At 43.9% G+C, this 17016-nt stretch overlaps 1 protein-coding gene across 11 annotated transcripts in view; it reads right to left on the bottom strand.

The window, feature by feature from the left end:
- Window positions 1-294: 294 nt before the first annotated feature.
- The window catches only part of mcamb (melanoma cell adhesion molecule b), a 31070-nt gene continuing 14348 nt past the window's right edge, over window positions 295-17016 (bottom strand). The window contains exons 2-19 of one of the 11 annotated variants that reach the window (XM_030337333.1): window positions 13520-13644; window positions 12631-12868; window positions 12461-12531; window positions 12160-12247; window positions 11635-11814; window positions 11029-11153; window positions 10264-10402; window positions 9698-9813; window positions 9194-9335; window positions 8376-8503; window positions 8034-8169; window positions 7642-7683; window positions 6514-6555; window positions 6228-6269; window positions 4391-4423; window positions 3736-3862; window positions 3321-3429; window positions 295-2614 (exon numbers count right to left, since the gene is read on the bottom strand). In XM_030337333.1, the coding sequence (XP_030193193.1) occupies window positions 2612-2614; window positions 3321-3429; window positions 3736-3862; window positions 4391-4423; window positions 6228-6269; window positions 6514-6555; window positions 7642-7683; window positions 8034-8169; window positions 8376-8503; window positions 9194-9335; window positions 9698-9813; window positions 10264-10402; window positions 11029-11153; window positions 11635-11814; window positions 12160-12247; window positions 12461-12531; window positions 12631-12868; window positions 13520-13644 (1886 nt within the window). In that variant the 3' untranslated portion in view covers window positions 295-2611. The remainder of the gene's footprint in view (window positions 2615-3320; window positions 3430-3735; window positions 3863-4390; window positions 4424-6227; window positions 6270-6513; window positions 6556-7641; window positions 7684-8033; window positions 8170-8375; window positions 8504-9193; window positions 9336-9697; window positions 9814-10263; window positions 10403-11028; window positions 11154-11634; window positions 11815-12159; window positions 12248-12460; window positions 12532-12630; window positions 12869-13519; window positions 13645-17016) is intronic. The other 10 variants (XM_030337334.1, XM_030337335.1, XM_030337336.1 and 7 more) reach the window with 10 other exon arrangements.

Genomic DNA, 17016 nt, shown 5'->3' with positions numbered 1-17016 from the left:
GAGAGACATTCAAGGGAGAAAGTTGCACTTCCCACGTCTGCGTGAGCATTTAGAGGAGGAAAAAATGCAGGAAGATCCAGCAATGAAGGAGTTTGTGTCGACCCTGGCAGAAAACTTCAAGGAACGATTTGAAAGCTCCCCTAAACTCTCAGGTGACATCCTCCTCTTCTTGAGACAGCCGTTTTTTCTGTGCCAGCTGACGGCGAGTGGACTGCAGAGGCCAAAAGGCTTGTGCCATCCACAGATGAGGCAGCTTAGTTAATACTCAGGGTATTAAGTTTGTGACAATGTAAGTGCCTGTTACTTTGTTTCCTTTATTTATATGGGTAGATCAAGCAGAGCTGTGGTCGTGGTACAGAGGGAAGTCATGCACGGTGTGTGTGCTCAGATACTCAGGCAAAATAAACAAACTTTATCGAAACTTTATAGAAACTGAAAGACATTACCGAGTATTTAAATAAACAAGGCTGAACATAATATAGTTTGAAGCAAGCTACGTCTCCTCCTCCTCCTCATTCCTTGCAATCTCATCGATGCACCATTCCTGGATGCTATTTAAGCCTAATTGATCTAGTCCTCCTGCATTATCGCTAAAACAGTAATTATAATTAAAGCTCAATTTGCACATAAAAATGGCGAATTAGAAAAATGAAACGACATTTCGGCCCTTGGCATGGCATGTTTGACCAAATTTGGCCCTCTGGAAAAACGAATTAGGGAACCCTGCAGTACAGTAGATAACACAACAGGATACAGAACAATAAAACAACCTGAAATGTGTGACATTCAGTCTGGTAGTTTCTATGTAAAGTAGTACTTATTTGGCTCTGACAGTCTTGCATACTGAGTTTACAACAAGTAGCTGTATGTTATTTATTTTTTGCAAAGTCTCTTGTTGCTTTAAATTAAGTGTTTATTTGTATTTATGTTCAGAATTGATTATACAGTCTTTTTTTTTTACTTAACAAATCCGACACAAAAGAAGTCTTAAGTAATACTGACATTTATTTGAGAAAGTTCTAATTGTGTTATTATTCCTTATGGTGGAATGTGAGGCACTTTTTATAATCTGAGTTTGACTCCTCAGATTATTCCTGATGGCTACATTGCTAGCCTACATATAGATAACTTGTTACTAGTGATAGTCAGTGACAGCAGTCACAAATACGTGTCCACATGCCAAAATTCATTCCATCGTAATTTCAGCTCTCACCATAACAAAAATACTAGGTATAATCATTATGCACTTCTGAAAATATCAGATCAAAGCACAGAAAATTAAAACTTTCAGTCAATCCACAAATTAATTTAACTATAATATAAAATTTACCAATGATCTCATATACATACATCACCCTTAAGAACGACTACTACTACGATCTACTGCTTTAAATTCACTTCAAACATTTCACTATAAAGGCAAAACAAGTTTCACATTAAAACTGAAATAACACAATCAGAAAACAAAAACAAACTCTAGATCAGTGCACTGGACAGTGAATGTTATATTTGTTCCTCTAACTAATATGATAAAACAAGGTGTTTGATGTTAAATGGGTAAGCCTAATATAAGATAAGAAACACATTCAATTAAAGACAATCTTCAAACTCGGTATTATCAAATCTACACAAATATAAAAAAAGAACGATAAACCATGTAAAAATAGGCTATAGATATAAAGCCATCCATGACATGAAACAAACAAACAGGAACCCCTCAATGTGTCACTAAGAGACGGATCAGAGTTAGGCATTGTGCCGATTGATTTGCGATTGTGATAGACAAGGAAAATAAAATAATGAATGGAACGGAACAGAAATGTAAGGATCCATGAGGGCACTTTTCAGAGACAAATTGCAGTGATTTTTCTTTGGTGTGATAAATGCGTCTGAAAGCGCTATCACATTATACGACCCATGATATTCAGTGTACAGACTCGAAGCACAGCACACATCCATCGCAAAAATATAACAATAAAGACGAAGGGGCTACAAATAACTGATCATAAAATTAAAATAATAACACTCTGGCTGTTCTTATTGGGTTATTTTCTTTAAATAAAGAAATATGTACATACAAAGCGTATAATATATACACTCGACAAAGAGCAGTTTTTCAGCCTGTTCCTTATTGTTTGTGATTTGCCTGAGGTGGCATTCGTTTTGCTATAGAATTGAACCCTAACCCTAAACCCTGACCTCCTGGTAAGCTATGTGATTGTCAATCTTCCTCTGGGCTCTGGTGTGAACAAGGAGTGAAGACATGGGTCTGTCCTGGGTAAAAGTAATGGTAGTGGTTGGTTTTGTCTTTGGTAGAATTACGCCCGAGCGCTAAAGTGGCACTTCAGAAAAGTATCCGAGCCAACGGGATGCTTTTTTGGAGTCCCACACTTTAGTGTCTCTGTTCTTGTCGCACCTGTTCGGGGAATATTAACTGGTATCCAAAAGAGATAAGCTCTTTCTCCTCCATTAACTTGATGAAGATAGGATCTCTGAGGGCAAGATGGGATGCAGGGGAGGGAGAGAAAAGGTGGGAGTTTGGGGAGGGGCAGCAAATCCCCTCACCGTGGTCTTCCTCACTTCTGCACCTCCAGATGTTCCACATATGGTGTTACTGTAAAGAGAGAGGGAAGGATGTGTTAGAGCGTAAGGCCGGCTCATTTGACTATGCATTTATCGTGTGCTGCACTGGTATAGAGCTAGGTAGTCCTGACCCCTGTGATGACGAAGAGCTGGTTCAACATATTCCAAAAGATTGTATGGGGTCAATGGACTAAAATCAGATTTTTCTTATATTCAGGCAGCTGCACATTCAAACAACACAAAGTTGCAGTCAGCATTTCAGTGCTCCTACTGAATTATAATGTAATAATGCTGTAAGATTTTGGTCCCTATTGCAATCACAGGAAAAACAAGGAGGATCATTTTCATTAAAAAACAAACATGTGCTTAGGGGAGGGTTACCGTAGACTGTATAGGCTAGTGTAGTGCTAGCCGTAGCTGTCTGACCGCCGTGGGTAGTGTAGTCCCACGTTCCACGAAAGGCGGTAAATAAACATTCCAATTTCATGTGTAAATAATGTCATAGAAAAAACACAATGTGGCTTTTTCCACTCATAACAAAGTTATCTATAACGATAAGATATTAGTTACTTTCATCTATAATATTATTGTGTTTTGTTGACTTCATCAGCTGAAATTCGAATATTTTTCCACAGGGCTTTCGGCATATTGACCAATCAGGATCCAGCATTCAAAGTTGCTGCGGTACATAAATAGGTAACGTATAGGAGGTGGATCAGGTGGGTGGGTGTCTTTACCTGGTCGCCAGACTTCTTGTCCCCGTTCACCGCCAGCAGCACAGCCTCCTCTGTGTTGTCGCTCTTCATCTCCACCACGATGTTGTCCCTGCTCGTCTTCTCCTTGGTGCTGCAGGGGCACACACACACACACACACACACACACACACACACACACACACACACACACACACACACACACACACACACACACACACACACACACACACACACACACAGCTCAATACCGTATCCTCCACGGACATGGATAAATGATATATATACGATTCTCAAAAATATTTCTCCTCGGCACATTAGGAAAAGAGAAAGAAAACAGTGCTTTTTTCCATGAAGACATTTGAGTGTGCGTGGGTGTGGGACTCTTACAAGAATCCCTGTGAACCACTATATGTATCCTCCACCCCTTGGGACTTACAGGTCCTGCTTGCCGGAGCGGCCACAGATCTTTCCCTTCTTGTAAAGGAAGTAGAGCACGCTGCCCAGGATGGCCAGCAGCAGCAGGCAGATGATGAGAACCGCGATGATCACACCGCTGCTCCCTGCTGGAGGGAAAGCATATCAAAACCAAGGAGGGTTATTCACTGTGTTGGGACAGAAGCTGGGGAAATAGGTCGCTTAAGGAGGAGGGAGGAGACATAGCGGTCTAAAAGGAAGGTACAGGATATTGTGGTTTTTGAAGGCAGGCGTGTGACTTTGCGTGGAGAGCTTGGCTGATGGAAAGAGTGTGGAGCAAGCATCATTCCGGTGATCTAGTGATCCATCGACCAAAAGATCATTGCATTGCATTTCCTATGCAATGCAGCACAGGTATATAGACTCTGCCGAAGGGGGGGCTGACATTGCCAACAGCCTAGTCGCAAATATATCAACATGCACAGTGATGAATTGATGAAGCAGGTAATGCACAATCCATAGCAACGTGCATCAACAACAGTGTAGCCCGGCAGCGAGGAGGCAAATGAGAGAATGGAATCCTGCAATCAACAGAAAATAAACAGGAAGGGGTAGTGAGGTGCTGTTGCCCTTCACAAGAGCAAGAAGGAGCAGATGTAGGCGCTCCCCATACAAACCTCTCGGGATTTTGTCTGTGGTGTCTGATTGGACTGTGAAAAACCATACATACAGTTATCAACCAACCCTGGGTACCAGGGTGTATATGGGTAGGATTGCATCCTGGCTGGACCTAATTCAAACAGGTGCCTTCACCCAAGGCCTCAATAAAGCTGATCCATTTCTGATTTAAGAGATTCATATCTGTGCAACATGCTAATTATTCTGCTAGCTACAAGTAGAGTGAGCTATGCGGAGGACCAGAGAAGGCCTTGCAGGCCTATTTAATCTAATTTGACTGGAGTTTCGCAGGACACAACAACAAGGCAGACAGAGATTTCCTCTGAGAATCTGGTATCAGACGTAGGACAGAGAAAAAAGAGAGCGAGAGAAAGAGAGCGAGAGCGTGAGAGAGAGAGAGAGAGAGAGAGAGAGAGAGAGAGAGAGAGAGAGAGAGAGAGAGAGAGAGAGAGAGAGAGAGAGAGAGAGAGAGAGAGAGAGAGAGAGAGAGAGAGAGAGAGAGAGATGGATAGACAGTGGAAAGGAAGGAGTGAGAAAGATGGAAAGAGAGATGGATAGATATGGGGATTGAGGGAGAGAGAGTGAGAGAGAGAGAGAGAGAGAGAGAGCACATAAAGCAGCAGTCATAATGGGAGTCAGGAGACTTGTCGTAAGTGCATTTTGAATATCAGCTGCCTCCTTGAGTTCCACTAATATGTTTCTGTGTGGTGTTCTCTGCATATGTGTGCGTGCCAATTAATGTGTGTGGTGTGTGTGTGTGGGTGTGTGTGTGTGTGTGTGTGTGTGTGTGTGTGTGTGTGTGTGTGTGTTTGTGTGTCAGTGTTTTGTGTGTTGGTGTGTGTGTGTGTGTGTGCTTGTATGTGTGTGTGTCAGTGTGTGTGTCTGTGTGTGTGTTTGTGTGTGTGTGTGTCAGTGATGTACAGTATGTCGGTATGTCAGGAAGTGCACACAAACTGTAATTCTAGAAGGTACGCATGCCGTGACACGACTCCATTAGCATGTGAAAAACAACACCTAGAAGCTGAGCTGAAGTCCAATTCAATACTTGATTCATGTTAAAGATTTTTTTTTTTTTAGTAGTAGTCATTTTTAGAGCTGTTAAGCGATTAAAATATTTAATCGTGATTAATCGCATTAATGTCATAGTTAACTCTAATTAATCGCGATTAATCGCAAATTATTTTTCTATGCTAAATATCCCTTGATTTTTTTGTCCCATAATTCTTCTCATTTTAATTCTCTTATCAACATGGTGAAGTGCATCGGCTTGCCTTGTGCAAATGATTTTTTATTGATAACAACATTGGCATATACACTGATCAAAACAGGACGATACAAAAAAAGAGCCTATAGTGCAATTAAACGACTGCTTTGAACAAATGTCATTTGAACATAGCAGTCAGGCTACTGCTTCTTTGTTTTGAGCCAAAGAAAAAAAAAAAAAAAAAAAAAGATTATTATTTTTTTTAATAAAATAATTGCGTTAATCGCGCGATAAAAAAATTAACGTCGTTAAATTTGGTTTGCGTTAACGCCGTTAATAACGCGTTTAACTGACAGCTCTAGTCATTTTACTTAGTACTTTTAGCGGCTATTTCTTACAGTGACAGACCTCAATACGTCTGAGAAACAATTACAAAACCCTGACAATCCCACAATAATATAATTAACAACATTAATTCATTAATAACAACCACAGCCTGCTGTTGTTTTGCATCTTATTCAATCGATTAATAGAGTTAGACAAAGACACAAAAACAACAGACCCTGGCCTCCAGCCAAGCGTGGACCTGGTGATTCAAGCTGGGGATAGCGCAGCTAGGACTCAGGTCTTACCTGTGCCTACGGTGCTGGCGGGCCGATCGTTGATTGGGACGACTGGACATAGTTAGGGGCACAGGGGGGTCAACACTTAGGGAGGGAGGGGTTGCACACTCAAACTTATACAACATCACCCATATGTGAACATGGTAAAGATATACACGAGAGGACTGGCTACAACAAAAACACCCACAACCACAGCCAAGCGTGAACCTTTGACCCAACAAACAAAGGTTATATTAAAAGGTAAATTAAGTGGTACTGGTTGTGGTTTGAGTGGAGAGAGGACTCTGGGTCTTACCTGTGGCTAGGGTGGTGGTGGGCGAAGCGGTGGTTGGGACGACTGGACATAGTTAGGGGCACAGGGGGTCAACACTTAGGAAGGTAGGGGTTGACCACTCAAAACGTATACAACATGACTGACATGTTAACACGGTAAAGATATACACGAGAGGACTGAATGCTGTGGTTTCAGTTTCCTGGTTTGCATCTTATTTGACCCATGAACAGACAAAGACAAAGACGCAGCAACAAAATGACCCACAACCACAGCCAAGCGTGAACCTTTGACCCAACAAACAAAGGTTATTGTAAAAGGTTAAAGGAGACATATTATGGTGTTTTCCCAAGTAAACATAGTATATGAGTTCCAGAAAACATGTTTTTGAAGCTGTTTGCTGGAAATAGCTTTTAGGAAAGAAAATCCTGCCTACCGCTATTCCCCTCTGATTCAGTCCCTTCAGAATGCGCTGTTTCTGGTGTCTGTAGCTTTAATGCAAATGAGCTGGTGCCCATTGACCAATGAGCTGTCAGAATGAACCACAGCATGGAGAAGTGATTGTTGCCGTTTGCGGACTCCTGGAGCTCTATATCTATATAATATAGTATTAATAATAATAATATTATGGAATATATAGGTATTTATATAATATTATATCAAATATCACGGCCAAAAGCTTTGTGCGCCTCAGAGGATATTATTAATCATAAAGACTGCGTCTGACATCTCTGGTACTTCCACAACGAGTAAACACTCGTAGTGGGGGTTATCTCGGCCATGGTTAGGTGACCTTGGGTGTCTTGAAAGGCGCCTCTAAATTAAATGTATTATTATTATTATTTATTATTATGGTTGAGAAGAATCGGGGGAAAAGAACTTTGGCCTTGACTCTCTGCAGTCCATATTGAACCGCGACACGGAGGAGAAGGAGATTGTACACGCGGAGCTGAGCTGCCGGACTGCCGCATCACTACTACATCACCCATATGTGAACATGGTAAAGATATACACGAGAGGACTGGCTGCAACAAAAACACCCACAACCACAGCCAAGCGTGAACCTTTGACCCAACAAACAAAGGTTATTGTAAAAGGTAAATTAAGTGGTACTGGTTGTGGGTTGAGTGGAGAGAGGACTCTGGGTCTTACCTGTGGCTAGGGTGGTGGTGGGCGAAGCGGTGGTTGGGACGACTGGACATAGTTAGGGGCACAGGGGGTCAACACTTAGGAAGGGAGGGGTTGACCACTCAAAACGTATACAACATGACTGACATGTTAACACAGTACAGATACACAACAAGATGACACACATGACACAGGATAGGGCTGGACGGGGGCAACGGGTAGAGTAAAGGGGTCAGAGGTGTGAGGTAGAATCACACTGGGCTATATTCGCACACGGCTACATAGAAACATACATAGACACATACATAGGCAACACGGAGACACTTAACGTGCACACATTTGCACAAACACTAAAATGCGGACACTCACACACACATAAACACATGAACCCAGAAGAAGCGAGCGCAGGAACTCACTGGCTTTGATGGAGTACAGAGTCTCTACGTTGCCGTTTGTATTAGAGGCGTGGCAGGACACGTTCAAGTCCGAGCTGACCTTGACGTTGACCCAGCTCAGAACCCCATCCTCCGTCACATTCGATTGAGAGTCGACCTGACGTTTGAAAAAACACAGAGAAGCGGTTACTTCATCGCTTTAAAGGGAGTAAAGGGACCCATTCTTTTTAGAGATAGGGCTGACTAATTCGGGTTCATAGGGTTGAACTTCTCAGGAAAGTTCTGATGCATATTTATGTATTGATCGAGAAAACTGTTGGGGTCCTCAGGAGATGAAGCCCCGGGCGGAAAGTGAAGGCCTACCAGACTCCCTGCGGACCTCCAGGTGATGGTCGGCCTGGGGTTCCCCCTGGCCCTGCAGGTCAGGACCACCGTGCTCTCCACCGCCTGCTCCAGGCTGGTGCTCTGCGGCTCACTGATCTCCGGTGAACCTTTGTGCACATGGATATTTTAGGACCGATGCAGATAATGATTTCTTTCATCAGCTTTAGCTGATGACGATACGGGCTGCTGATTTTCTTGAGCCGATATTTGGAGCCGATGCTTATGCTCCCTCAATTTAAAAAAAAAAAATCATATAAATGACACAATGATGATGACATATGTCACAAGTCTCAGTTTAAAAATGGAACATCTATTGAACTGTCTGTCTGTAAATCATGCAGAAAGATAAATAAATATATATATATATAATCGGCAAACGCAAATAAAAAACGCAAATATCGGATATATCGGATATATCATTCGTTCACTAGTTCACATGTTGTCGTATGTTTAGCTACGTTAAAATCATTAATAGCCTGTTTTTGCATTTGACGTCAATGATAAAGAATGTGTCCGAATTTGCTTTGTAAGACCATCCTGATCATGAAAGTTCACAAAATGTTTCTCTGTCGTTGAACGCATCTTCCCACATCTTCAAATGATAGGACAGATCATCGAACGGGTTTAAGTTTAAGTTCATGATGAAATAATAAGTGCCACTATGTGGCGAAAACAAATAAGTAAACAAATTGGCCGCGCCCATATATGGAAATCAATTGCAGCCGGGCTCAGACCAGAAGGATGTTCATTAGTGAAAATAAAGCTTTGAAATCCCTTCCACACGTGATGGAACTTACCCTCGACGATCAGCTGAAACACGGCGCTGGTTTCCATGCCGACCAGCTGGGGAACCGTCACCATGCACTCGTAGGTTCCAGCCATGTCGTAAACAACGTCCCTCAGTGACAGTATGTTGCCCGTGGCCACCTTCACTCCGTTCTACACACATACACACACACACACACAAACACAATTAAGCCACGGATAGCTGAAATGCAACAACATCATGGTTTCAATCTCTCCTATTCCGGTGGTGAGGATGCTTCCTTCCTAAGCACCGGCTTTGGGTTCATACCTTAATGTCTGCCCTCCACCTTTATGCCTCCTGGAGCAAGATGCCTAACCCAAACCTGCTCATTAATGCCATATCTTATAAAAGCTGGTAAAAGAGTCTGCTGAATAGTAAATAGTATTTCATATATATTTGGCAGACCTTTGCCCAGCAGCAGTTTATTCAAAGATGGCTGATATGGCATAGAACATGAAATATACAGAAGAAAGACGTATTTCTGCAGAAGGACCTTCATCCAGACGGTGTGTGTTTTGAGGGAAGAGAGGGCGTTGCAGCTCTGGTTCAGATCAGCTCCCTGGGACAGCGTGAGGGTTTCTTCAGGAGACACATCCGCAGGCTCTAGATCTACACACGCACGCACAAACACGCACACACGCACAAACACACACACACAAACACAGGAACATACAGACAAACGCACGTGCACACAAATGCACACACACACACGCATGTGCGCCCACATGCACGCACACACACACACACACGCACGCACACAAACACACACATTCACAAAAACACAAACCAAGAAAGATATTGGTCCCTTCGTGGAGTTGCTCCAGAACACGATTAACATGGGACAGTTTTTGTTGTTTGATCGCTTGTATCCTAGAGAAGTATCATAGTATAGTCAACAATAGTATACAGTCTGTGTGTGTGTGTGTGTGTGTGTGTGTGTGTGTGTGTGTGTGTGTGTGTGTGTGTGTGTGTGTGTGTGTGTGTGTGTGTGTGTGTGTGTGTGCGTGTGTATGTGTGCGTGTGTGCGTGTGTGTACGCGGGTGTGAGTGCGATGCTTACAGTTTACGAACAGCGTGGTGTTCCCCACCACCTCCTCAAAGGTCTCTATATGTGTAGTGACGCACTCGTACCGCCCACTGTCAAGACGGCTCACGTTCCTCAGCTCCAACACGTTGTTGATAGCGTTCAACTCCACCCTCTCCACCAACACAGAAAACACAATGTAACCACGCACACACATCCTACGGAGGAGGGCATACAGACCCGGTGTAGACCTGTTGAGAGACGGGGTCTCTCCAGTGATAGGCTTGCGACCACAGAGTACGCTTGTTCGTTATTGTTGCTGTGTTCGAGGGTATTCAAGGTAGCCTTTACAGGCGGATGACAGGCAGATTGGACGGACCCAGATTTACGGACAGGGACGCAGTGGTGCAGTCGTCAGTCATTTTATAGAAAACAACTCCCAGGTATCTTATGATATTATCATATGAAGATGAGTGCTCACATGAATCATGAGCACATGATCACCGATGCATCATTGGTACAATGGGGTTTGAACGTGTTTCAGAGCGTGTTCATGCATTCATGGACCATCCTGACCACCTGCTTCAAATGTGTATTTATGTGAATGAATAACGGATAAATGGATCCATTCACTGTGTTGATACATATTGAATGGTTGGTTCATGCTTCTTGGATGCTTTTGCATAACTTGATCTGTTTTTCAATCAAAATGTATCGATAACCACAGATAATCGATCAACGTAACAGGGGTTCGGGGCAGAAACGAAACATGACATAACAGGGCTCTCTGTAACAGGGTACCTCTCTGCGGAAGGTGACGAGTGGCTGAGGATTTCCATTGCCCAGACACTCGAATTCCACCGTGTCACCCTCTTTGATGTCCCTCTTGGGGGACTTCACCCACAGGTTGACCTCATCTGAGGGGTCTGAGATACAGAGGAGAGGTTCAAACGTTATCATTGAAGGCACGTTCAATCGTCAATTCATGACTAAAATGCATTTAATCTCAGAGAAGGTTGTGAATCACGTCAAAGGGTAGAGTACGGCTTCATGAGGGGCCTGCAACATCGACTCTGTTACCCTCCTACATCGATGGAGAAGTGTAGGAACCCCTTGTTTCAGAATGAATTACAACACTATGAGATTTGAAATATATATTCTAGGGCTGAGAGTTCTAGAAGTTCTAATCTCCCCTCTTTTGACGCGTCATCCCCATGGTTACGACCCACGTCAACTTTGTGATACTTGTTTTCAGTATAACATTATGTTTAAGACAATTTAAGACTGATTTCCACATTATCAAAAAAAAAAATGTAATTTTGCTTTCGCTGCCCCTTAAATAAGAGACAAAGGGGTATAGTTACAGGTTGAAGAGAAGGATCTGATATCTGCATGAAGAGTACTCACAGCGGACCCGGATCTTTTTTTTTTCGGACTCCAACATGCCGAATCCCCCTATGACCTGGTAGTTGACCTCACAGTAGAACTCAGAGCCTTGGTCCTCCTTCACCACTTTCAGGCTCAGCTCGCTCTCCACCGAAAACAACCCGCTGGATCCCGTGGCCACTCTGGACTCGACAGACACCTCTGGCAGACACACACACACACAAACACACACATACACAAATAAGGGGTCAGAAAGGGACTCACGCTGCATACTTGTATGGGCATGGGATGAATAATAAATTTGAACTTGATCATGAGTTAAGATGAAAATATGTAAACAGCTCCAATGATCATGAAAGAGGAATATAAACAAAGGAAGAAAAGGCCACTGGTTCAGTGTCCCCTTGAAAACCCCATAAGTGGACCTCCAAGGGGCTTCATCAACGGGCGTAGACCAAAATGCCTCTGGACGCCATTGGATCGGCCTGCAACCAAACATAGAAACAAAACGGGTGACGCAGCACCGAAGTGCACATATGTTCTCACCATTAGGAACGTTGGACAGTGGTGTGTTGTCTTTATACCAGGTGATGTTTGGTCTGGGATAACCATTCTTCGCCTCACAGCTTCCAATCTGTACAGCAGAGCAAAGAGAGGAGGTGAGAGGAGAGGAGAGGAGAGGAGAGTAAAGGACGGGAGAGGAGGGGCGAGGAGAGGAGGGCAAAGGAGAGGAGGGGAGGGGAGGGGAGGGGAGGAGAGGAGAGGAGAGCAGAGGAGAGAATCTAGTTAAATTTCCCCCCCAAAAAATAATGATAACATTTAATTGGAGTGGAATACAGAGCCTTGCCTTGACTGGTTCCTCGTTGTTGTACCAGATTTCTTCGTCCACGCTCTCGATGATTGGGTGGTCTGGCTTCTCTGCGGACACAAAACAACAACAACAACAAAAACATTGTTTATTCTCCACTCTCTCCATAAAACACCTAATCCTACACGCGGGTTGTACCCGGCCCTTACCGAACACCCTCAGCTGCGTCTTGCCCTGGTCGTTGCCGTCTGTCAGGCTCTTGACGAGGCAGATGAAGTCCACCTCGTCCCCGAGCCGGGTCTCCAAGACTCGCAGGAGGACCTGGCCGGACCCTTGGGACGGCGTGACGTCCACCTTGATGCGGCCGGTGAACTGACTGTTGGTTTCCTCGATGCGCATCGTGGGGTCCTGGAAGTAGATCCTGTGTTGCTTGCCGGCTGGATCCAGCTGTTATCGTGCACAGAAGAATCCAATGAAGGGACGGAAGAGCAGAGAGCCATGTTAAACAGGGGCGTGAGTAAAGGGGTGCAGTCCGACATGGACCCAGGGCTGGGAGGGCCACGGGAACAGGCCCTGTCCCTGTCCTATGGAACTAAAGTATGGCGGACCTGATTTGATATATTTGTCCGCTGTGACAAACTGTTTTGATTTCTTAAAGGCTGTTGTAACTTTCTTGCTGTTAGTTTGCCCTTGTGAACTGTTGTAACTTTCTTGCTGTTAGCTTGCTGTTCTGACCTGTTGTAACTTTCTTGCTGTTGGTTTGCCGTTCTAACCCTATTATAACTTTAACACTTTAATAAAATACTATCTGTACAGGCTATTGTTACTTAGTGTCTGTGTGTATGTGCATGTGTATGCGTTTGCGTGATTGGTTGCACAAAATCTACAATAAATAAATTCACCATTGATTGTAAAAAGTGTGTTTCTATTTAGGGTTATGGTTAGTGTTAGGTAAGTGTTGAAGCTTAAAGAGTGATCAAAGTTTTATTTTGATAATATCTTCCTTTATTAATTAATGTATAATGTAAACACGGTTTCTGCTTTCTAAGTTGAGACCACTTTAAAAAAACAGATAAAAGGTTTGAATCTGAAACTCACATAAAACCACTCTATGATCAAGCCGCCGAAGCCGTCGTCTGTGGTGTAGAGACAGGGGATCTCCGCGGCTGTGCCCAGGGTCACTTCCACGCGATCCTCCATCGCCACCTTCACCTGGGCCTTGACTAGCCATGGACAGAGAGATAGACACACACACATACACAAACAGAACCTCAGTCTATTGAATCAATATTTTTTTGGAAACATCAATTCCCACAGCCACATTCAACGGTGGGTGGCGGGTGATCCTGGTTTGGAATGTGGCGCATAAACACGCGCTCTGAGCGGACATTCTCCAGCCCCTGGCCGCCCCCTTGACACACACCCCCCGACGTGAGGCAGGCCAGGGGGACATGGAGGAAGAGGAGGAGAGTATAAAAGGAGAAGAGGAAGATGAAGGGACTGGTAATGGACGTGAAAGGGAGATAGAGGAAGAGAGAGGGATGCTATGGTAGGAATGAAGAGCCCACCCATGTCCACATTAATATGTTGCATTCCAGTTTCACACTCGCACACAGGAAGAAAGGCTCAATTTACAGACGACATAGAAGAGCCACTGTTCCCTCCTGCGAGTCTCTCCGAGGAATGACTGGTTTTCCCCCTCTACAGGGATGATGCAACCGGCCATAGGGTTGGACGCCGGATCGCAATTCCTCTTAATGCATCGTATCTGGGTGCATTTGCGAGTGTGCATGTTTGTTTTCTACTTTTTAGAAATGTGCTTATAGCTAGAAAAACATAATAAGCAAAGTAAACTTTAAAGAAAAATTTTAGAAACGAGGAGCCTCTGCCAACATAATTTGATGGAAAACCACTACCCACTTGTCTGAATTTGGATCAGAACACAGATAAACTATCTCCTTCTCACCAACTAATCCGTTCTCCCATCTGTATTTCCTCCACATCATCCTATGATCTATCTTTGGCTCCTGGTTCACTTTCCATCTCTCTCATCTCCCAACCGTCCTGCCAAGCCTCCTAACCCCTGCCTTCAATCTGTTGTCACATTTCATGTCCTAATTTTCCCCCACCTGCATTTGTTGCTGTTTACTGTGGGCTAATGGAGCCGGAAGGATGTTTTCCTCTCTGAGGAATCTAATTATCGTCTGACAAAGACATTTCCTGGACATTAGCAACAGTAGACAGTGCTGACTCACCCCGACAGACTCTAGCCTGCACCTTGGGATGGCCAGACTTTGGGCAGACCAGAAACCCATTATTTTCAATAATTTGGAGTTTGTTTGGGTTTTGCTTTGTAGTGTTTTTCAACTTTTTTCAACGACTTTCACTTTTTTGCTACAGACGAAATAACCTGGCCACCTTCATGACTCAATGGTGGTTGATTGGGTGACTACGAGACGGATTACTTTAGATGCGCACCCTGTTGTGGCTGGCGGCTCCCAGCATGAGCTCATGTGTACCAATAGGCTGCATGTGGACACTCATATGCGTTTTAACCCCCCATCATGGATGCAAGTGCTCCCGAGCCCCCAGAGTGAGATAACTTCCCCTGTTGATGAGAAAGCAGTTCTGCTGGAGCCAACGCTCCATAAATAAACGATTGTTGATAAACGATTGTTTATCAGCTGTCTATGACAAGCCAAGAGGCCCCGCCCCCGAAGGTTGAAATATGGACCGATTGGGAGAGCTTTATGACTCTGAAGCTTTATGAGTTTGTTAACAGTAAGCCAACAGTATGTTTTCCCCAGAGAAAGAACGAGAGAGAGAGAGAGAGAGAGAGAGAGAGAGAGAGAGAGAGAGAGAGAGAGAGAGAGAGAGAGAGAGAGACAGAGACAGAGAGAGAGAGAGAGAGAGAGAGAGAGAGAGAGAGAGAGAGAGAGAGAGAGAGACAGACAGAGACAGAGAGAGAGAGAGAGAGAGAGAGAGAGAGAGAGAGAGAGAGAGAGAGAGAGACAGACAGAGACAGAGACAGGAAGAGAGAGAGAGAGAGAGAGAGAGACAGAGACAGAGACAGGAAGAGAGAGAGAGAGAATGCGTGTGTGTGAGAAATGCACTCTGCGCGGCTAAGAGCACTTCTCTGCTTCCTCTCCCTTTAATGGCAATGGGAGTTAAGAAGAGAAAAGGAGTGGAGATGAAAAGAGAAGGAATGAAAAGATAAAATAGGTGTAGATGAGACATGGTGGCCAGATGAAAAGGGACAGGTGGTAATCGACAAAATATGGAGAGTGTGTGATTCTTGGCTTCCATTTGCCATCAGAACAGCCTCTATCTGCTGGCTTACCCCTACAAAACGCAGAGAAAAAGCACGTGCAACATCTGTGCTTAAGTCTGCAAGTGGAATGCCGAAATAACTAAGGAGACAAGTTGCCCTCCCTCCATTGGATTTAGAAAGATAATTCCTCATAGAACCAAGACTTTCTAGAAGCTAACACACACACTTTGACATGTAAATTAGTCCCAATCACAGAGGTGATTTTGTTGAAAGTGTGCGCAGTAACACACACACACACTCACACACGCAAATGCACACACACACACAAACACACACACTCACACACACATGAGGGACTGTGGCTGTGTGTATTAAAAATGCACATAGTAAAAGCACGTGCACACATGTGCACTTATCGATAAGATAAACAAAGAAAGACCCCCCCCACAAATATGCACACACACACACACACACACACACACACACACACACACACACCCACACAACCATGAAGGTCTGAAGAGGCAGATGGGGCAGAAAGCCTTTCTCTTGGGGGGAGGCCGTATCAAAGGCATTTCTTGACTTGACAAAAAGGCTTTGATTTTGACTTTAGACGGAACAGCTGCTCTGTGTAGAGAAAACAATAAACGCATCATTCCTATCTGACTGTGTTCATCTCCGGCGTGTCAGGGATGTTTCATTTATCAGGAATATTTGAATAACTTTCAAGGAAACATCTTCATTTATAATAAACAGAAAAACTAGAAGAATATAATAAATATCTCCCAAAAGTCTTCATGCATGAGACCGTGAACAATTCTCTAACTAGAATATATACAATATTAACATAGCAAACAGCCTCCAAACTCGACAGTAAAGTGGAAAATATCTGGAATACGGAATGATCATAAGATGAAGACAAGGTTGAAACATGGTTTCCATGTTGCCTCATTCCGGCTGGACACCAGCGGAGAAGAGGAGAGAGAATGGAGAGAACAGCTCACAACATAAATGTAGGCTACACAATAAAACACAAGGTCCGGCCCATAACATGCTGACTGGGCCTGGCCCTCAGAAAGTATTTACTTTATTAATGAATTATTTAACTGTGCTCTGCAATCAATAATGTTCAGCTTGGAGTACCTCAGAAAAAGTGTGTTTTCTTAAATCACCAGCTAGAACTGGGCAGATCAAAGCATAGGGACATAGTGGCGCACTATGTGTGTGTGTGTGTGTGTGTGTGTGTGTGTGTGTGTGTGTGTGTGTGTGTGTGTGTGTGTGTGTGTGTGTGTGTGTGTGTGTGTGTGTGTGTGTGTGTGTGTGT

Source organism: Gadus morhua, chromosome 16 (genome assembly GCF_902167405.1).
Source record: "Gadus morhua chromosome 16, gadMor3.0, whole genome shotgun sequence".
Classification (NCBI taxonomy): Eukaryota; Metazoa; Chordata; class Actinopteri; order Gadiformes; family Gadidae; genus Gadus; species Gadus morhua.
The sequence above is the reverse complement of the archived record's forward strand: the minus strand, read 5'-3'. Positions and strand labels throughout refer to the sequence as shown.